Source organism: Drosophila obscura, unplaced genomic scaffold (genome assembly GCF_018151105.1).
Source record: "Drosophila obscura isolate BZ-5 IFL unplaced genomic scaffold, ASM1815110v1 contig_4, whole genome shotgun sequence".
Lineage (NCBI taxonomy): Eukaryota > Metazoa > Arthropoda > Insecta > Diptera > Drosophilidae > Drosophila > Drosophila obscura.
The window spans coordinates 11,112,237-11,134,148 of NW_024542828.1; the positions used below are offsets into that span (position 1 = coordinate 11,112,237).

General features: G+C 47.9%; 1 protein-coding gene across 1 annotated transcript in view; it reads left to right on the top strand.

Annotated features, from left to right (window-relative positions):
- Positions 1-8,394: 8,394 nt before the first annotated feature.
- The window catches only part of LOC111070124 (polyhomeotic-proximal chromatin protein), a 34,383-nt gene continuing 20,865 nt past the window's right edge, over positions 8,395-21,912 (top strand). Inside the window, exon 1 of the mRNA XM_022360450.2 lies at positions 8,395-8,670. Within this exon, the coding sequence (XP_022216142.2) occupies positions 8,647-8,670 (24 nt within the window). The 5' untranslated portion in view covers positions 8,395-8,646. The remainder of the gene's footprint in view (positions 8,671-21,912) is intronic.

Sequence of the window (21,912 nt, forward strand, 5' to 3'; positions counted from 1 at the left end):
CCACTTTGACTACGTCATCAGGAGGCAGTCAGCAGGCAGCAGGCGGCGGCAGTCAGCGAAAGTGTTACGTTCAATGCTCTTTCGGTCACTTTGACTTTGGCGTTTTACCAAAAAGAAAAAAAACGAACAACACAAAAAAAACAACAGAACCGGGAAACAGAACCGCCAGTAACAAGTGGTTCTCCCTTAAACACAACCCCACCTACCCGTACCCGTACCCGTACCCCCACACCCCACCCCATCCCATCACCATACACTCTCTCTCTCTCTCTCTCTCTCTCTCTATTCAACGCCCACTTTGCCACGCTTCTCTGCCACCTTTTTGGTGAGAAATGAAATCAGGTTTTGTCTTAGTTTCTGCGGTTATGCAACAGCAACAACAACAACAACAGCAACAACAAGAGGCAGCAACGAGAGGCCAGGAATCCCTTTGGGTTCTCGTAATTAGGCGTGAAAATCCCCTCAATGGAGTGCTGAATGCGAATGCGGAATGGTTGTGGCAGGCAGGGGGCAGCCAGGCCCCATATATGGATCGGTTGTTGCGGTGCTTTTGAATGGACTAATTGTGAATGAAATTGGTTCGAGGAGCACGGAGAGGAATGTCTATTGGGTGCTTGAGTAATACTTATGCTAACCATAACCAACAGCAAATGAACGTGCCATAATCAGACTTATTCCCGTTAACTATTCTTTGGGTCATGCATAAAACAATTTAGCATCGCTGAGTTTCCTTTTTAAGGCGCATTTCCTGCACCTAAATGTTTAGTGTTGCAAAACTTTAAGATATTTTCCATCGTGTCGAGCTGTCGTCTAGTGTGAAAATTACTTAAAATAAATTCTCTGTCGTTTCAAATCACATTTATTTCATTCCATGACTGCATTATATCATCATGGAGTACCTAGAAATTAATGCAGGCGAATATTTATGCACAGGTGCAGGTGCTCGTTCCCACACTGCAATCTCAGGGATACTTGTAGGTTTTCAGTGCAGTGTTCGCAGAAACTTCTGGCTTCTGATGCCCGATTGCAGCGAATAGAGGGGAATCCATATGCCTGGATTCCTGGAAATGTCCTGCAGAACATTACACTGCAAGTGGAGGGCAACAGGAAATTATCTTTTATCCCCTGCCAGAACGAATGCAGAACTTTAAAGGCATTCGCAAATGCCTAAGCTCTTTCCTTGAAGGCAATCTTTGGTTTGGTTTCCATTGTTCTTCCACGCCAATGCAAAAGGAGCGGAGCGCCAAACAATAGCCAGGGTTGCCAGGGCAACGTACACTTCACTTTAGTCTTTGATCCGAGGCCCAAGCCTGCCAGCCAGCACAACACACAAGACTTGGCCCAAGCCGAAAACCGAAAACCGAAAGCTGAAAGCCAAAACCAAGCCACAAACTTAATGTCCGAATTCTCTTATGCAGCGGTCAATATTTCATATGCACGTGGCCCATGTTCCAATGTTTATGAGTGTATCTGCGTACAGCTACAAAGCTGTGTGTGTGTGTGTGTGTGTGGCTCTTTGCATATGCATGTTTATGTGTGTGTGTGTGTATCTGTATCTCTGTATTTGCATTTGTGTCTGCAATCACACACACACACACACGGAGCGACACATGAGACTACAGTGCGTATACGTAACGTGCAACTATTCCATCGCTCCATCGCTTACCCCGAAAATCGCATCCAGAAAACCAAATTGTTCCATCCTTATAGTCATCATCGTCATTCCATTGGCAGTCTGTCCCTCATTTCTATCCCTACATCTATCCCAATCCTTATTCCCATTCCTATTCCTGCCTCTGGCCACTGGTCTGACCATTGGACAACTATCCACAGCTACTGGCATTCTATTTAGTTCGTTGCACAGTCTGGGGTCTGGGGATGGCCGCCCCTGCTCAACCCCCATTTCCAGCTCAACGCTCGCTGGTCCTGGTCCTGGCCCTGGCAATCAGTGACTCCGTCTGTGGCTCCATCTCCGACTCTCGAACTCTCCCAGCTCCCAGCTCCCCCGTCTGTGTCCAACTCTCGACTGATGCTCCCTTCTGCCCTTAGCTCTCGATTTTGTGCTGTCCAGCAGCTTCCTCCTGCTCTCGATTTTGGGGCAGCTGCCCTGTGGCAGCTCCAACGGGAGGTCCGCCGCCTCTGGTCGCGGGCCGGGGGCGCCCTTTGTTGCCTCATTGTAGCCATGGCAAAAGTCTACACAGAGCGAAAAGCAAAAGAGACATTTCTGAGCTTAGCTAAAGTCTTTCCCAAACATTCTTCCCAGTGGAATGGAATTTAGCACTCTTCTAGATTGTTTTTTAGTAACAGCTTCGAATAAAATGAAAGTTCTCAAACTTAAACAGGTCTCTAAATCAACAGAGGAGTACTGCTGCATGCTGCATGGCGCGTAGGCGATTTAGTTCAGCTATGAGATCTACAAAATACGATAATGGATATAGCTACACATTGCCATCTATAATAACAGACAGTAATATCCATTCCTTCAAACACTAGTTGCAGAAATCTGAATGCTTCCTTCCCTACTTTCTACCATGCCAGGGACCAGGACCAGTGTTGCAAGTCGATGCTGCTTTTTAGGCCACAGCCTGGCAGCCCTGTTGAAGCTCTTGCCCCAAGGAGAAAGCAGGCAAATCCGCTAAAGTTTCCTCGTGAATTTATTTGCTTTTCTGCGCGGAAATCCTTTGTAATTTTCCAACACTATCGCGCAACGTATAACAGCGGTATGCGTTACACTCAGCCCGGCCCCTATTATAGCCACTCTCCTCCTCCACTCTCTTCTTGGTCCCCTCTGATTCCCCTAACCCTGCCCGCCATCTAGCGACGACTCGGCTTACTGACAGTTCAATTGTGGCGCCGTTGACGTCGTCCTCGTCCTCGTAGCAGTCGCAGTAGTAGCAGTCGTAGTCGGCACGGCATACACAATGCCACACAGAGCAACTAGACTCGAAAACGAAACGAGACGAGCGAAATTTATGCGGCACCAACTCGGTCCCAAAAAGCAGGCAGCAGGCAGCAATCCCAATCGCAATCCAAGAGCCGTAGCCGTAGCCGTTGCCGTTGCCGGAGCCAGAGCCAAAAACCAATGCGAGCCCCATTCCCATTTTCATTTACCCAAAAAAAAAACCCAAACCCTCGGATACACGGACCCACTGTGCTATAGCATCATGTCATTGCTCATGCCGCCATGAAGTAGCAACCACCCAAAGGCAGCAGCAGCAGCAGCACAAGCAGCACCAGCACCCAGCACCACCCATTCCCATTCCCATCCCATCCCATCCCACAACTCCCAATTCCGACTCCCAGTCGGCAATACCCATTCCCATTCCCAGTAGCAGTCGCAGGTCTCAGGCGAATCCACCAACTGACGGAGTGGCGCTCCCACTCGCCAGCCCGCTCTCTGGCACGCTCTCTGACGCTTTTCCTCCTCCTCCCTCTGCCACGTACTTTTGGGTGGGTTTTCAGCCTCCTTCTCCTCTCTCTCTTTCCCTCTCTCCCTCACTCACTCTCTTTGTGTGTGTGTGTTTGGCTGATGTCGTAGTCAGATAGATTAAATCGATGGAAATGTAGGACTGTGTATACACACACACACACACACACACACACACAACATGGAGCATGAACACACTCTAACAAATACAGATGCAGATACATACATCCACTGACACACGAACATGAAGCAGAGAGACACACACACACACACACACACACAGTGGCACTCATCTAACGAACAAAATGTTGTTGTTGCTGTGCGGCAAAGTACAACAACGACAGCAACAGCAACAACAGCAACAACAATCCCAGGCAACGCATCACAGCAGCAGCAGCAGCGCCAACAGCCAGAGGCTTACTCCATCAAAAGGGGGCCTATACACGGGGCACGGGGCGTCATCAGTCATTTTTGGGCGTTTCTAATAAATTTCTCATCTAATTTTGTTCTAGATTTCTGGATCCCTAGCAAGTATTCCCTAGTAATCCCTACACCAAGTAAGTTCCTTAAAAACTATTTAAATACCGTGAAAACTTCATGGAATTATACACATTTAGGCTTCCTGAGGTGTCCCAGAGATTGCTCTGCATGCTCTGATATGAGAGTTGAACGGAAGTGACCTAGGTGCGCTGCTGCTTAACGCGCGTCAATACTAGAGAGAATACAGAGAAAGAGACAGAGAGAGAGAGAGAGATTCCAGCAGTATTTTTCCCCAATTGAAAGCCAATCCGGAAGCCCCCTTTGGTTTTTTGTGATTTTCCCCAACGCCACTGGCTTACCGCATTTTCAGTTTTGTGTTTGCCTTCATATGCTGCTTACTTATAGATATGTACATATATATGTATGTATGTGTGTATGTATATGCCTGGAGTGTGTGCAGATGCATATGTATCCGAGAGTATATCATACATGCACGCGTGAGTATATATGTGCCTGCGAGGGAGTGCCTGGCACATACAGTGAAAGCTCTCACTAATGACTGGGAGGGACCTCTCAAATCCTAAGGTGAAATCCCTTCCACAAGATCACCCCCCCCCCCACCCCCTGAAAATCCGAAGAAAAGATGATGATTCTACCAGCAGAGAAAGAGAGAGAGAGAGAGAGATTCCGGAGAGTGGTTTATTCGGGTGCAATATCCACTGTGAATGTGTTGGGTGGGTGGGTGAGTAGGATAAGCCTCGAAAACAAAATCATCAAAGCGAGCACTCAAACCATGCCCCACCGACCCCCACACAGCAAGAGTGAGAGAGCGAGAGAGATAGATAGATAGATAGCCAAAGAGAAGGAGTGGGTGGGAAAGAGTCGGGTTATATGGTGGCGGTGGAGTGGGGGCAGGGGGGTCATGAGAAGTGCGTAGAAAGGCCTGTGGCATGAAATGAAATATCAATAAATGATTAACATTTCGGGCAATCAAGAGAATTTTATTAGAAACACAGAATTATTAAAGCTGCACATTTCCCATAGTTGAAGTTGGCTTTAATATCAAAAGGGGGGGCTAACCAGAGGCTAACTGGACTTGGGGAATAGTGGGGGGAGGGAGAGGTGTGATGGATGGGCAACAAAGATCTCTGGGGAACATCTCTTCAGGCTGTACGAGTATTGATGATATTGGTGGGGGCGGGGCAGAGGTTCCCTAGCGATCTATCATTGGAATTATTAGGCATTTTTTAGACATTTTCTAAATAAAAATATTTCCATGCATCTATTCCAACTGCCAGCCCAGATCCTATCCTAAGCACCTGATCGACACATTCAATCTCTCTTTCTCCCCCAATTGATGGATAAGTTCCCGCTCTTTGCCTCTAAAGGAACTCCAAGTCCTCCATCCTTTCCCCCTTGATGGCAATGCACATTTGAACTCGAATTTTTTTCGACAATGCCAAAGGCGACTGCAGAGGAACCCAACCCCCAACTACCATTCTATTCTCCCATTCTGGTGTCCCCCCTAGGCACTGGAGACTGGAGAGACAGACCACAGACTCCGTCTTCGACCTTTCGTAGACAAAGCAGAGCCCCAACTGGCGGCAGCGGCGGCAATAACCACGACAACAACGACGAGACTATGCCAGGCAGCTGCGATGGCAGCGATGGCAGCGATGGCTGCGATGGCGATGTGGCGGCGGCGGTGACGGTGACGGTGACGCCGCTGTCGCTGCCGAATCTCGTTAATGTGGCTGAATGCCACATCGTTGTTGTTGCCTCTGCATGCTGCTTGGGATGCTGCTGCTTTGGATGATGCTCTGTGCTGCTCCTCTGCCGCTTCTACGCGATGTTGTAAAAGTTTTGCGCACAAATCAGCAAGGCAGCACGCACGCACACACACGGATCCAAAGGATACGCAGCCGTAAGAGACAAGGAAGGAGAGAGAGAGATGCTAGGCTTTTGGGTGGGTGGAAACGAAGCCTTAGATACCCTCAAACGATTATGCAGAACCTCAAGGAGAAATCTGTAGCAAGAAGAATGTTTCAGACTTCATAGAAACAAAATCTCAAAAGGCAGACTAAAATAAATACATATCTAGATACATATGTATAAGGAACAGTTGGCATATGTTCCGACTCTGTAAGGTTTCTAAAAGCTTCGCCTCTGGGAGCATCTGGTGTTCGGCATACCCCTTTCGTTTCAGGGTATCCACAAAATGGCATTTTCAGTGCTTGGCGCTCGAAGGCGAACAATGAATGCCGCCACAGAGCGGGGCAACATCGTTAGAGCTTTAACAGAGCCTCCTTCAACCCAGCAATAACCCCCGCCCCACCCCTGCAACCATTTGCGACGCTGCGCTGCGTCGCACAATTTTCAATGCGCTCTTTGCCTCGAAATGGTGGAAAATGCGCGTCCGTTGTTAGTCGGAAAACGTCGTCATCCGTCGACGGTTGTTTGGCCTGGCCTGGCCTGGCCTGGGCTTTGGACCAGGTCTGCGTCTGCCTGCCCCAACAAGAGTCGCCGCCAGCAGCAGCAGCAGCAGTAGCAGTAGCAGCAGCAGCAGAAGAGGCTGAAGTAGCATTGGGAGCGGCAGAGCAGAGCAGAGCCAGGCCGGACTCTAGCTTTTGGCCACTGTCGCAGTCGCCGTCGCCGTTGCCTTGGCTGACGGCTGACAACAGCAACAACAGCAGCGATGGCGACAGCGACAGGAACGAACAAGTCCCAACTCAAACACGAAGCTCCCAGCAGCTTCGGCTTTCGGCTTTCGGTGTTCGGCTTGGCAGGGAGGACTGTGCTCGAGTCTGGGAGCGGGAGCGGGAGTGGGAGTGGAAGTTGTGTGTGCAAAACAAAGAGCCACCCAGCAATCCACCTCTCTCTCTCTCTCTCACTCACTCTATCTCTATGGCAGTACATAGACACACACACACACACAAACACATATACATACACATATAGAGACTTCGGTTGAGTGTGTGTGCAATGCCATCAAGCAAGCAAAGCAATCAGCAGTCATTCCAAGGGGTCAGGGGAGGGCATGTGGGGTAAAGCTTTATGTATTCGTGTACAAGTTTGTGTGTGTGTGTGTGTGTGTCTGTATATGGAGGATGCCTAAGCCGACGACGATGCCAGCCACAAACTCCACTCCACTCTACAGCCCAACAGCCACCCAACAGTCACCTGCCACCCCACTTTTATCAGTCAGCAAAAGGTCGTTCGGCTATGTGGTCGCCTCTGTCGCAGCGGATGAATGCCGTTCCATTGAAGCACCTGACGCTGCTGCTGCTGCTGCTGCTGATAAGTGCTCGTATTCTCAAGATCAGGTGTGCGGTGGGAGCTCTGGTGGGGCAGCCTTATCTGGCAGCCCTGGGGTTGCTTGCATAAAAGCAAAACCTAAAATTCATGATCTCAACAGCCAACCCCTTATCTTCGATTGTCCTGAAACTGATTTTGTAATTAATTTGATAATGATAATACAAATTGAAGAGCCCATTAATAACTATAAGCAAAAACTTATTGCACTTGGGCTATAAATATAAATATTACAGAATCTATGATCATCTTAATGTGGTTTAAAACCATCGATCAGTTAAAGTACTTTTCAGTTATTGGTAATACTATGCAGATAATGAAATGATCATGAAATACCAGTCGAGCCGATCTTAGCTATTTCGTTTACTATAACCTTTTGTAAATATTGTTCCCCTTTGCCATACTCTCACCAGTTTCCACCCACCAATTGTACCATTCGAAAACCTAATCAAAACCTATCGATACACAGACTGTCCACCGATTAGAGACCGTTAGGCGACAATCGCAATTATCGACTTTATGAAACGAGCAAACGATGGCAACAACGACATAACCCCACAATGCCCCAACCGCTGCTGCTGCTGTTGCCGATGCTGCTGCTGCTGCCGCTGCTGCTGCCTTTGTTTGTCAGGCACTAAAATAGTTCAACTGTCGATGGGTGGGAGGAAATGCTCGGAAGGGTGCCGCCTGCCCAAGGAGCTGTAGGGAGTGGGCGATTTGCCCCCTTGAAATAGGGTTTGGGGTTTTTGTGGCTTTCGCCTGGCATGTTCTGGCCTGGCGGCTTTCCACAGCGCAACTGAAAATACGAATCGGAAAACTCAGAGCGCGCCAGCAGCAGCAGCAGCAACGACAGCAACAACAAAGAATGTGCGCATGTGGCAGGGTTGCCAGGCGGCGACGACGAGTCGGAGTCGAACGAGTTGCGCCACTCGGCTGGCGCGCTCTGGCAACCCTGGCCGGGGGGCTGGCTCCGCTCCACACAGCCATCAACAGCCAGTGCTGGCCTGGCCAAAAGCGCCCCGTCCATTCAGTACGAACTCTGCACTTCGCACAACAAGACGCCAGCGACACAGCGACGACGACGCCATCGGCGCGCGGCCATAGCCACAGAGCCCGAGCAAAAACTACGTAAATTTCCACCAACTGGAAAAGCAAAACCGTTAGAAGCAGCAAAATCACCAGCACGAAAACCAAAACAAACCGTAAACCGAAAATTGTGTGTGTTAGTTTTGTGCGAAACCCAAACTGAATTAATATCATATTCTGTAAACACTCAGTGGCTCCCACTCCGGCAACATGTGGAGCTGGGGCTAGAGCCAATCATCCAGTGACAGAAAAAAGGCGCCAAAACCATTAAACCATCGGTTAAATCGTTCGAGCCGAGAGCTTACCTCCAAAGAGCAATCCTGCTGCAAGCAGCCAAAGCAATGAAGATGTGGACCGAGGCCAGTGTGAGTAGATCAATAGATGATTAAGGTTATTATTCATACAATATACAAGGCAAGGCATGCTATGCTGTCCTTGATTTTGCTCCAGGTGATCGTTAACTGTTGCCCGAAGATCAGTTTCAGTGTGTCAATCAATTGTTGAGGGCCATTGCACGTTTCCCCTTGTTTTTCTATCATTTTTGCAAGGCTCTGTTATGATTTTAACTCTCGGCGTTCCTAGTGCTATATCCTCTTCAGTCTACCTCTGCATGACCTTTGTAGTAGGACCAGTAGCTATGAATCATCCTAAAGGAAGACCCCTTTCGTCGATAATATTCCTTGCGGCCTTCAGATCGGGTGGAAGCTTCCGTTACACTTAGCCTTCTCCCTGCCTACAAATCTATTTATTGTGATCCTCATCTATGAGGATGCAATCAGTGGGTTGCCTTGATCTTGTATGGCCAACATGTATCAGTGCCGTGCCTGTACGCCTCTTCAGTCCACTTGTTCGATGATGTTACCAATCCATTTCTTGATTTCTCTTTGGTCTCCCTCCCGTTTTGTTTTGGACGTATATAATCGCTTTCTTTGTTTTGATTCTTGAGTTTCTTGCAATCCTCCGTTATGTTTTGTGCGCCTCGTGTTTCGCCATTTACCGTTTACCGGCAAAAACCAATTGAAAAGCCATTTGATTGAGAGAGCCGAATGCTCCAGTGCTCAATGGGAATGGGAGTGGGTATGGGTATGGAGGGGGGAAACGTAAAGGAAGGCCAGCTCGATGGCTAGCAGAGAGAGGGGAGGGGTGGTGCTCTCTGTCGAGACACACGCATCATCCATGTGGGGGCACGGATATGGGTATGTTACGGTACTCGTAGTAGGCACGGCACGCACAGCCCAGCACGTCATGCACCCCCCCACACACACGCCACTTCAACCGATTCCGCTTCGATTTCCATTCTCCGATGTTGCACCTCTCACTCATCGTTCACCTACCTCCCACTCCACTCCACCCCACCCCTCGCCCCACCCCTCGCTCCTTGCTCCTCTTCCGAAGTAAAGTAAACAAAAGCCAACAACAGCAAATGTGCTTTTCCTCTCTCTCTCTTTCTCTGTTTTCTTTCTTTCTTTTCTTTTGTTGCCGTTGTTGTTGCTCTCAGCAATTAAATGAAAGTTTTTGTGATGATGTGCGCTGGCAAGGGGAAGGGGAAGGGGAGCGTGTGCCACAGCAGCGGGCGGTCTGGGGGGAGGAGGAGCAGGCAGGCATTGTAGAAGCCGGCGAGCAAAACAAAAACTGCAAAAATGTCATATGCATCAAGGGGGGTGGGTGGAAGAGTGGGCGCAAGTAGGCGGAGCGGAGGGAGGGTGGCAAATGTTTTCAATGGGTGGGTGGTGGTGCTCCGGCCTCGTTTGGGGGTGTGTGTAAAGTGCATTGGCATTTAAGATTCCTCTGCAGGCGGCATTTCGGTCGTTTCGAAGTTTTCTGCCCAAAAAAAAAAAGGAGAGGAATTTATTGAAATAAACTTGACCCACAATTGCCTCAATTGGTCTCCCTCTCCCTCTATCCGGCGGAAAGATATTGCCACTTTGGTCAGATTTTCCGCACAAATTAATTTCAATCTGAAAGATTTTCGATGTGGCAGAGGTGGGACAGTTTATTGGAGGTAACAGGATTTCAGGATGTAGTGGGTGCAAGTCTAGAATCCTTATGCAAGATTAAAAGCTTAGAACTATTTTCTCCACTGGTTACTCTCACTGAATGCTCCATTGTTAGATCTGAGAAGCTTTTAATTAGCTTCGCATAAGATCCGCCAAGTTCCACATCGAACAGCAAACTGTTCAGAGCTAAATCCTTTCCACTCTCGCCACCCACTCAATCCACATAAATGATTAAGCCGCAAGAGCAGCAGCAGCAGCAACGGCAGTGGTCGTAAAACGGTAAATCAACAATAAATACAGTCCACACACACACACACACACACACACTTGTAAACCCATACATTTAAAGAATCGCACTTGTCCTTGACACAGTGACGTACCAAACGTCCAACCGTCCCAACGGTTGTATAATAATAGCATCATGACTTGCGCTTGCCAATGGTCCCGCGGTCCCTTTCTCCCCTTCTTGCTTCCCTTCAAAGCCTTTCCTTTAGTGGTGGTTGCCGAAGAGCAACGGGTGGGTGGGGCCAGAGGCAGAGCAGAACTCATTTTCATTATCGGTTCGGTTCTCGGTTCCGTTCCGTTCCCCATGCAAAATGCCTCTCTGCCAGCGCATACCTTAGGTCAGTTTTTCGTATCATAAAAAAGCCCCCAACACACACACACACACACACACACAAACACTCACAGAGAGACGGACAGCAGCAAAAGCCACAGCCGCATTTGTGGCAGCAACGGAGGCAGTGCCGTCGGACAAACCCTTTTTTTGCGACCTGCATATAAATATAACGGTTTTATGTGTATTTACCATTACGCCGCCTTCCAATGGGCAATAATAATGGCTCTCCTCCTGCTCCTACGCTGCTTTGGATCAGATTTGGCGCACAGTAAATTTAAGAGAAGGTAAGGCATTTCGAGAGAGCAGCCTACCTTTGATTTTGGGAAGTAAAGGAACAGCTGCCCTTCCTTTAATTAACATACCCTGGCGTTTGCACTGCTTTAGCACTGGCGCTCTAGCTGTTCCTATGCTGCTGCTGCTGCTGCTGCTGCTGCTGCTCTGCTCCCGACTCTTGTGGCTGGCCATAATTTATTGGCCACTTGTTTCTAAGCGACGGCAGCAGGCAACGTCATGAATGAATGAATGCGAGAGTGAGTGAGTGAGTGAGTGAATGGCACTCGCTAATAAGCATCAAAGAGCAGACACAAAAGGGCAAAAGCAACAGCAAGAACAAAACTATGGAGTGAGGAGGAGGCCGGTCAGGCCAAAGGCAGAGGCAGCAGCAGAGCTAGAAGCAGCGACGGCGGACAGCACGTGCTAAGCACATTTAACGACAACTACAAAAACAACAACAACACCAAGAGGGAAAGAGCAGGAGTATCTCGAGCAAGAGTGTGCTGGCGGGGGGAGAGGGCACAAAAACGATTAAATTAAAAACCAAAACAAACTAAAGAAACGTCGCGGCGCAGCCAGCGTCAGCCCGAGCAGAGAGGCCAAGGAGACACAAACACACACACATACACAAAATAAAAAGAAAATAATAAAAAAGGCAAAACGGCGACGCAAGCAGCAGAAGCAGCGCATAATAAACGTCAATTTAAAATGCTAAAAGCTTTCGACGGCGACGTCAGCAGAGGGCAGAGTAAAGCCGGCGACAATAATAATAATACAAAAAACAACAAAAGAGAATCGCCGAAAGTTAAGAAGTAAAGAGAGACATACACATACACCCACACACACACACACACACATACACACACCTACGGGACGGAGAGCAATAAAAAATAACCCTTTTTCCGGTTTTTGTTTTGCTTGGCAGTTTCTAATCAAGAGAAAACACACGAAAAGCAAAACCAAAAGCTGTACATAAAAAAATGCCGCTACTTTTGAGTGGATGGATGGATGAAGGCGGAAACGGCGGAGGAGGGGCGCAGACTGAGATTCTTTTTTTGGGCATTTAACATAATCGAATGGGGTTGACGGGAACGTGAGGTGGGATGGTGGGGCTTTTGGGGGTCGCGCAATCCCTTTCATGTTGTGCCTGCGAAACAGCGCAACAAAAGGGAATAGGAAAAGAGATTGAATTGCTAATAATGTTCGTGAGGAGCAGCTCCCATATGGCTGCGCACTTGTCAATGTAATTGAGTAAGCGAGAGAGTTCTTAACCATCATTCTGCTACGGGATTCCACTCAGTGTACTTTGAGCGTAACTGAAAGAAAAAACTCTAGAACTGAGAAATAACTAACGATTATGGAGATTCCTCTTATTGGTAGAACACTTAAGATAAAGAGAACGGAATGAATGAATGGAAAGCCTTACAAACAAACCGATTAAGTCAGCTGTTTCTGGTTATTCCATTGAGTACTTTCAAGGCCAAATATTTACTACGAACCATTCATGGCAACACAAAAGTTTTCACTATCAACCCACGCCCCGACGATTAGTCGAGAAATGGCAATAAAAGCAATACAATACAAAAAATCATCTCCCCATCATTTACATAGCGATCGAAAAACAAAAGCACATCTGGACTCGGGTTGAGGTAGGGTCGATATGCCGGCCGGGTGTCATAAATAATACCGATTCGACTGATATTATTAGCTAAATAAATACGTATGAATGAATGGGAATGAAAAAAAAAAAACCAAACGAGAAGGAAGCAGGGCAGGCGAACAATCAGCGTGGCAGAAAGAGGCGGATATAGAGGCGGCCTCAAACATGAATGAAAGACAAAGCGGCGCCGCCGTAAGCAGCGCTGCCTGGCGTGAGAAAACCCATTCAAATTGTCAAACACAAGTGACAGAGTCGGCAGCTACAGCGACAGCGACTGCGACGTCGAACGTAATGATCGGCCACCTAATAAATGACAATCAAATGGGAATGAAACGACTCAATGAGTGGGCCGGAGAGGGAGAGTGAGTGCAGGAGAGCGAAAGTGTGACTTCAATTAGAGGCTGCCTGTGCATTGCATGACCCAAATGGGATCGCGAAGAGCATGCAAATGGGCGAACGCTCGAGTGCATTGTGTACGTGTGGGAGAAGGATAAACAATCAAGTGCAAGCACGTGAGAGAGTCTGAGTGGAACGCTTGGCTGGGAATAGGATAAACGGTTAATGCTGGCAAAACTCTGGTACTGTAAATTTACAGGTGAGAGAATCCCGTTCTTCCTATTGCATTTCTTGGTCCTCTCAGCGAGTATATACTGTGGCTAAGCGCCCTCTCTCAAGAGTTCCCTTAACTGCAGCAGCAGCATCCCACCACACCACCTCTCTCTTCCCACGACTAATCTGCAATCTGTTTGACGCTGAGAGCCACAACAGCTGTGGCCCCCAACTTGCAGCACAAACAGCGCCCTCCTCCTCTCACGACAACAACGACAACCCTTTAAAGGTCGCTGTTGTTGGGCAGGGGCAGAGGGGCACTTGGCATTACGAACAGGCGTAACAAAACAAAAAAGGCGACGTTCTGAGCAGAATTAATAAATTATAGACGGCAGAGCAGCGCAGTCGCTGCCGGCGGCGACAGCGCAGCACCAGACATTGTCCAAAAGCAAAGCACAAGTAAAGGCAGCGCAGCGCAGCAGCAGAGGACAGAGAGTCACGTGTAGCGAAGCAAGTGATCAAAACAGAAACGGAGAAAAAAACGAATTTATTATTACAGAAAAGCAATAAAATTAATCAACAATTCAAAAAACTGCAAGTGGTTGTCGAGAGGGGGAGGGAGAGGCAGAGGCAGAGCAGAGCAGAGCTGTTTCTGCTGCGGTTTAATAACCCGAAAATAAATGCGAGCGAGAGCAACAGAGATGCCAATAGTTAGTGATTCCAAGGCAGAGGCAGACCCAGAAACAGCGGTAGAGCAGCGGCAGAGCAGAGCAGATGAAGTAGAGCACCAGACGTCGTCGTCGTCGTCATTAAAACAACATAAAAAGTAATAAATAAATATGAGTGTGCACGAGAGGGAGAAGGGGAGAATGAACGACCTTCAACTTCCTACCCCCCCTGCGACCGAGATAGACAGGCAGGCTGAGCAAGTGCGAGCGAGCGAGTGAGTGGCGGCGCTACCTGTCCGTCTGTCTGTCAGCGATGACATTGATAGCTTTAACGGTAAACGCTGTACAAAAGGCGCTCAAAGAGAGGCCACAGCTCAGAGCTAGTGTGTGTTTGGGTGTGTGGGAGAGGGAGCGAGCAAACAAACGGCATAAATTAAACTCGTATGCAACATGTGTGAGTGCGGGTCGGTCTGTCTGAGATTTTTGGGCTGCGCTGGGATGCTGCTCTCGCGACGGCTAACCTAACTGTTTTGCATATATGCAAATCCCCAGCCGCCTGGCAGCGCCATGCACCTTGCAACCGCGTCGCGAATTCGAACTTGTTTGAAGAGCGTGTGCTAGCTAGCCCCCCACACTACTGGCCGGACTGCCAGCATGTTGCATGCCATGCCATAAGAAAAAGAAACAGCAACAGGAGCAGCGGGAGCAGCAAATTAAACTAATAAGCGTAAAAGGAACAGCGAATCGCAATAATAAAGCAAAACTGCAAAAGAAACACACACACACGCAGAGAGAGCAACTGCAGCTGCAGTGCTGCGGCAGAGACGCCGCGCTGTCGTCGTCGAGACACAACTTGGACTGTCGAAATCCATTATAACCTCAATCGCATTTCTTCCTTCGAGTGGCGCGGACATGGACCCAAGGCAAAGCCCAAGCCGCAGCCTCAGCCAAAGTGGGCGGATGTGGCCCCCTTTGTCATTTTGTGTGGAAATGGGAGAATGGCAACTGTAAAATCATAAAAGCGACCTCAGCTGAGAGGGAGCAGCATTGGAGTTGCATCCCGCACCCACCCCCCTACGAACCCAACCCAACCCAACCCAACCAAACCGAACCGAACTGCACCGAGCAGAAAAGAATAGAAGAACCTAACCAGCTTTTGGCTATGGCCAAACTCTAATCCGACAGGGACAACCCGGACAGGCAATGGGAATTGGCAAGGGCTAACAGAGTGGGCAGGTGTACAGGACTGTGAGGACGGAGAGGAGGGGTGCATTCTAACAGTATGGTTGTAGGAATGCGAGCTTTCGGAAATTGAAACTGGCATTAGGAGAGTGACGATGAAATGGGAGCCAATCAGGATGGGATGCATAGGAACTCAAGGAAAAAACTGAATGCTAATGAAATTACAGAAACCAAACCAAGAATATTCATAAGTTTTCGATAGGTTCTATACATCTATTAGTTTCCTTGAATTTGTATTAAATCCATTTGAGGTTCGGTTTGGAAATTGAGTTCAATTTTACTCGTATTTGGTCTCATTTCGATCATAATATCCTTATTGTTGGTAATAAATTCTCCGTACTACCGTACCTTTTCAAACTGATTTTCAACACAGATTTGATTGCATACTTTCAGGTTCCAGAGCTTGTGTACTAACCTTTTTTGAATTTGTAGGGCTTTTGCACTCCTTTTCTAAAGAATAAAGTATACGGGATCCAATTTTGGATCTATCTGAGACTATTTGATAACTGTATTATGATGACTCAATTTATAGACAAGCTGTAGGCCATACATAATTGACTCTGTTGGAAAACTGGTCTTGTGACACTCAAAGAAGTGCTCCATTCAATACCCGCTTCTCTGAGATAACTACGATAACTTATGTGTGTAATTATTTGAAATTTTTATAGAAGATTCACTTATCATGATGGGATGGATATAAACTTCTACTCCATTTCACAGTGAGAACTTTCGAGCCACCAAATACCATGTAAATGCAGCAATCTATTCCTGTTGTGCCCAGAACTGGTGGTGACCCAAAAACGTATCTCCCCAGTAAAGGAGTAATCTTCACACGAAAAACCAATAGAGACCCCAGAGCAATCTTCCTTCTCAGCTGCACCTGATTTCAGTTATCAATGATTATCGGAGGTGGCCCCAGGAGATACGATACGAGAACACAGAGATCATCATTCCGACATCGCAGTTCCTCCTCCAAAAAAGCGGCACGAGCAAAAATAGCCATCGCTGCGATGCGCTGCGCCGCGAACACAGAGGCATTATTAATGCCTTTGTTGTTGTTTGGATAAGTTTTACTCAATCGCATCGGGAGACGAGTCATCATCCACATTCACATTCGAGGAGATGCGAAGCGGATGGGGTGTATGGTGGGGCGCGGGGAGAGAGCTTGCGAGTCTCCAAAAATAATGCCAGCTAAAAGCAACAAGATATGAAAACAACAACAACAGCAATAACGGAGGAGGAGAGCACAAGCACAAGGCCAACAGCTGGTCGCTCTAGTCTTGGGGCCCCGAATCCGAATTCGACATCCAACATCTCCGTGTCTGTCGCGGTCTCGGGCCTCGGGTCTCCATCTCCATCTTCTCCGTCCCTGGCTCTGCCGCTGGCATCATCATATCCATTCCGTTTGCTCTGTTTCGGCCTGGCGTTCCACATTCACATCATCACCATCCACACACATCCACATCCACAACGAAATCCAACAACGTAGCCGCCGAACCTGCATCGGGGCTATTTTCTATACTCTGTAGAGAGGGTATTCATATTTTGAGCAGATCTTTTGCAATGCAGAGAGGAATAATGCTATAAATAGAAGATATAGCCAGATGGAGTGTGGGGTTCCCCATAGGTCTTGCTGCAAATAAAATTACTCTATTATATGGGTATGTCTGCTAGGGTATCTAAAGCTTCGTTCCCCCCAAAAGCGTTGTTCCTTTCTTGTTTTTAGTGATATTTCGAGTAACTAGCACAACAACAGAGTAGCGACGGGCACCAGCAGCAGACCAACCGAACATGTTCAAAGTTTCTCGGATGCGACGGCCAAGAGAACGATACGAACCAGCCCAGCGAGCGCACAACCTAACCTCCTCCACAGCACACACTCTCATAAAATTTTAATACAAAAATGCTGCCAAACATTTGCCCACCCCCGCAGCAGCAGCCCCAACAGCAGCAGCAGCAGCAGCATCGACTGAGAGTCCGACCATTACGCAGGGGCCTCTTTTCCCGTGGCTGGGGCCGGTCCGACCTGACACTCAACTCGTCGTCGTTTGCCGTTCAGCAATTTCATTTCAACATGTTTCTAACAGAGCCAGAGCCAGAGCCCGAGCCACAGACAGAGCTCCCAAGCACCGAGCCCCAACAGATCTTACATCCAGCGCCGGTTCGCTCCGCTTCAGCTAAAGCATCTTAAATTTTTTTTGTGTTTGCTCCAGCCCCAGCCCAAGCACCACCAGTGCCAGTCCGGGGCCCTCCATGGCATGCCACTCCACACTCCACCCGCAGTCGACGTACTTTATAGTCTTACTTTGTTGGTTTTCTACCCACAAGTCTTTCTCTTTTTCGTTGTCGCTCCGTTCCAAGGCAGCCCAAGAGCCAGAGCCATAGTCAGAGCCAGAGCCAGAGCTGGGGCAAAAAACCGAGGGAAAAAGAATTTTTTTATAGGTATTATTTCGTTCCCACATACGACGGACGTCGTCCCACAGTCCCGTCCTGCATTTAGACGGGTGGGACAGACAGTCGAGTCGGGCAGGCAACGAACGAAACGAAACGAGAATGAGTAGGATAAGGGAAGGGAAGGGAAGGGAGAGAGAGAGAGGAAGGGGAATGAGCGAACAAGGGTGAGATGAATGGTGCGGAGCGAAGAGAGGAAACGGGCAGAGGCCGTGACAGCGTCAGCGCATGTACATATAAAACTCGATACTACGTCAGCCAGGGTTGCCAAGGCTGCTGAAATTATGGTAAAATACATATCTCAAGAGGCATAGATATAGATTTGAGATGCTAAAAATGTTAGAGAAATATGTATCTTTGGATAACCATAGAGAAATTTAGTAGAAAGATATATGTATGTAGTAGAAAAGATACAATGGAGTGAAACTTATGTATGTATAAGGAATAATTTTTGTCATCACATAAACTGATGATATTTTGTTGTAAGCTGGTTTCATCAGGAAAAGTTATAGTTCAATCCGAACTCTCGAACAATCTTCGCCCCAAGACCCCAACAAGAGTTCAATGCCGTTGGCCACTCAGACAGTTGGCAACCCTGCAGCACTTGTATTGCTGTCGACGTTGTTGTTGCTTTTTCTGCTGCTGCTGCTGCCTCTGCTGATGTTATGCCGCCTGTCTGCCAACCAGCCTGCAATCCCTCGCACCGCTACCCTCCCCATTCCAACTAACCAACGCTACAGCCATCAAGCCATTTGCCTCTGACAGCGCACACGATGCGACGCACATACATACTGATGATGCATACATATGTACACTCGTACCCGTACCAGAGCCAGAGCTATGTATTTTTGTAGGTTATGTGTATATAGCAGCGGTCTGCGAAGCAGTGTGAGTCAAGCATTGCGATTGTGGGAGAGAAACGAACAGAATCGAGAAACGAGCTCGCTTCGTGTTTCGCTCTTCTCTTTCTGTTATGTGCCCTGTGTGTATGCTGGTGGGAGGGTAGGGTAGGTAGGACTGTTCTGTGTAAATACAGTAAGGCCTCAGTGGCAGCGCTGTCTTGTGTTGAAGCGACAAAACTGGAACGCTTAGCGAGTGTTCACTGTGAGCACTGTACATAAAATGTTAAAACTCTGATTATGAGGATGACGTTGGCAAGGGAAGCGAGGCGGCCGGTCGGGGGATGAGAAACGACAGCAAAGCAGCAGCGGTTGAGCGAAGAGAAGAAGAGAAGCAGCAGGCAGCAGCAAAAAAAGTTTCAAATGGAAATTTTGAATTAATGAACGAAACGAAACGAAATGAACTAAAACTGGTTTCATTTGTGCTCTGCTCTGCTCTTCTCTTCTCTGAGCCAGAGCTCAGAGTTGTTTTTTGCCCCGCTCTACTCTCTCGCTCTCTCTCTCTCTCTCCACTGTCCACTCTCTGGCTTTTGTTACTGTTGTTGTGCCGCTTTCTTGGTGCGTTTCTCATTTGAAAATATTTTCGCCTCGCCCCGAACGAAAGAGGCTAATTAAGCCAAAGGAATTTCTCTGCAATTTTCAGGCGGCGGGCAACAACAGCAATTGAGTTTTCGAAAACTTGTCGTCAGCTGAGTCTGAGGCCCAGAGTAGAGGAAGTCGTCATCATCATCTCTCAGTGGATCCGAGAACTGCGATCCTATCCACCGCGTGATCTCTTCTCTGGTTTTCGTAGCAAACATTTTATTTCGCCGTAGATTTTGACTTGGGGCTTATTTTTGTTGTTTTTTCTTTTTTCGCTCGGTTTTCAAGGCAATCAGGTGCAATAGTTTCCCACTCGTCGGTTCCGAATGGTCGCCTTTTCTCATGTTTGCCGCTCGGCTCTTGGGAAACAAAGCGGAAATGAATGGATCGGATTGGCTGGCTGGCTGGCTGGCTGCGATCAATTTGATGGCGATGTTCGCTCTCGAACAAGTGCAGAAACGTTGTTTGGAACGTGTTCTCTATGAGAGTTCGATTGCCGTTCAAGCCCCGTTCCAATGTTATTATTCTACCTTTTGCTGTGCTGTGTTGCTTCTGCTTCTGCCTCTGTCGCTGATTGTTCCTTGCACTGCGGCAGCGACGCCGACAGCGGATTGCTTCCTGTTCGAATGCTTTTCTTATCAGTGTGCCTGCCCGCCCTGCCTCCGCCACACTATGCTATCGGTCAGGGTCGACGTCGGGGAGGTGCACAGCAGGTTGGCGCTCTTCTCTGCTCTGCTCTGCTCTGCTCTGCCTTTGCTCTCGTCCGTGTCCGGGTCCTGGTTCCTGTTGACAGATTGTATAATTGGCGTGGAATTGATTTGATTGCAGGCGCTCTTTGTGGCCTGCCTGTGCCATCGATCGATATGTATTATGCAAGCGATAATTGGTAATCGAATGGAAGGTCCATCTCGAAAAAGCTTTTTAAAGAGAGCAAAGGAATGGATGCAAACATCTGGATAGTAAGGAGAGATGTAAATTTCTTCAATTACATTTGGTACAGTTATTTTCTGGCTATAGATCTTTATTCTTGTTGGTCTCAAAGTACTGTTCCGAGTTAGTCCTTCGCATTTGCTTCTCGATAACTTGTTTAGTGATTATTCAAATTGCTTTTCAGTCTATCGCTTATCGCTTTTCTTTAACTAATCAGCCGGCCATATATTTTGGCAAAATTTTCGCAAATTCTTGTTCTACAGATAAGGATAGACCTACTTTCATTGAAAGTAACGCAATGAAAACATGTTATATTGTTCTATCGATGCTTATGAAGGCAAGGCTGATAATGTTCAAGGGGGAAAGATAATCATTCCATAATTTTAAGAGTGAATAATAGATGGGGTTCGCAGTGGTTTTGTGTCGTTAAGATAGTGGCATGTATTGGGCTCAACATTAATTTAATTGTTACAGTTAGATAGAGATACTTATAGATTTTTTTACTTCAAAAGCGCTACTACTGCAAGTAGCTGCTTTCCATTCAAGATTGTTTTCTTAAGCATACTATTCAAGTTCTTCTAGCCAACAGTTTTCCCTGGTAGTTCTATGATTAAGCATCTTTCAGTGGTAGGATACTAATGCATCTTGGAATTGCATTGCGTGTGTTCTGGCTCAAAAACTAAGCCTGAGACTACTGCATCCAACAAATTCCACGGAATTCCCCATTTATTGTAAGCGCCGTCTCCCTACGCAATACGGAATACACTCGTAATCCGGCTAATGGAATCCAAACATTCGACTGTGCCACAAGACTCTACTCGACGAATATGCAAAGCGGCCACCTGTTTTGGCTGAAATGATCTCCCCGCCATGTCGCCGCCTCAGCCATTGTTATGGCGGTGCTGGTGCTGGTGCTGCAGTGGGGTCCAAGTCCTCCTCCTGTCCACGTCCACGGCCATAAATTCGCATTCAAAACTCGTCTAAATCTAAACCGAAGCAACATGTGTGTTGTTCGAGAGTGAGTGAAAGAGTGAGTGAGTGCCGGCAAGAGCGTCGTCGGTGGACATGGCCGAAAAGGGATGGATGGTGGTATGGGGGGATGGAAGCTTTGGGGGGTGCCGTACCCCATAGCATACATATGTGTGTGAATAGCGAATAGCTGGCAAAATATTTGCACGACGCAGCCTCGCACACACACACACACACACACATAATCGGTATGGCGGAAAAGCTGGCTAACGGTGGGCGCAGAGGCTGCGGCAGAGCAGAGGAGGAGCGCGTGTGGGCGGTTGCGCAACGCCGACGCTTGCATTGAACTCGGAAGTAAACGCAATAGAAATAGAGAGAATATCCACACAGAAACCAGTTGTTGGCGACGAGACGCCATCGCCATGCGACGAGGAGGAACATGCAACATCAACATCATAACATATTCAAATCGCCAGCAGAGAGGCAGCGACACCGACACCGACAGCGCTGTAACCGACAACATAGCAGAGCAGCAGCAGCAGCAGAGCATTGGAGCTTTTACTCTCACGTGAAAACTGAATTTTATGCTGTTTTGTTTTGTTTTTATTGTTGCATCGCGTCACGAATTAAACTAAACAAACAGCGGAACACAGAAACCGAAAAGAAGATGGGGAAAAGCCCCCGACTAGAAGATGCTCTGGTTTCCTTCTGCACTCCATTCGCATCGTTCATTCAATCATTGCGATCAATCGGTAGCCACTTTATCGA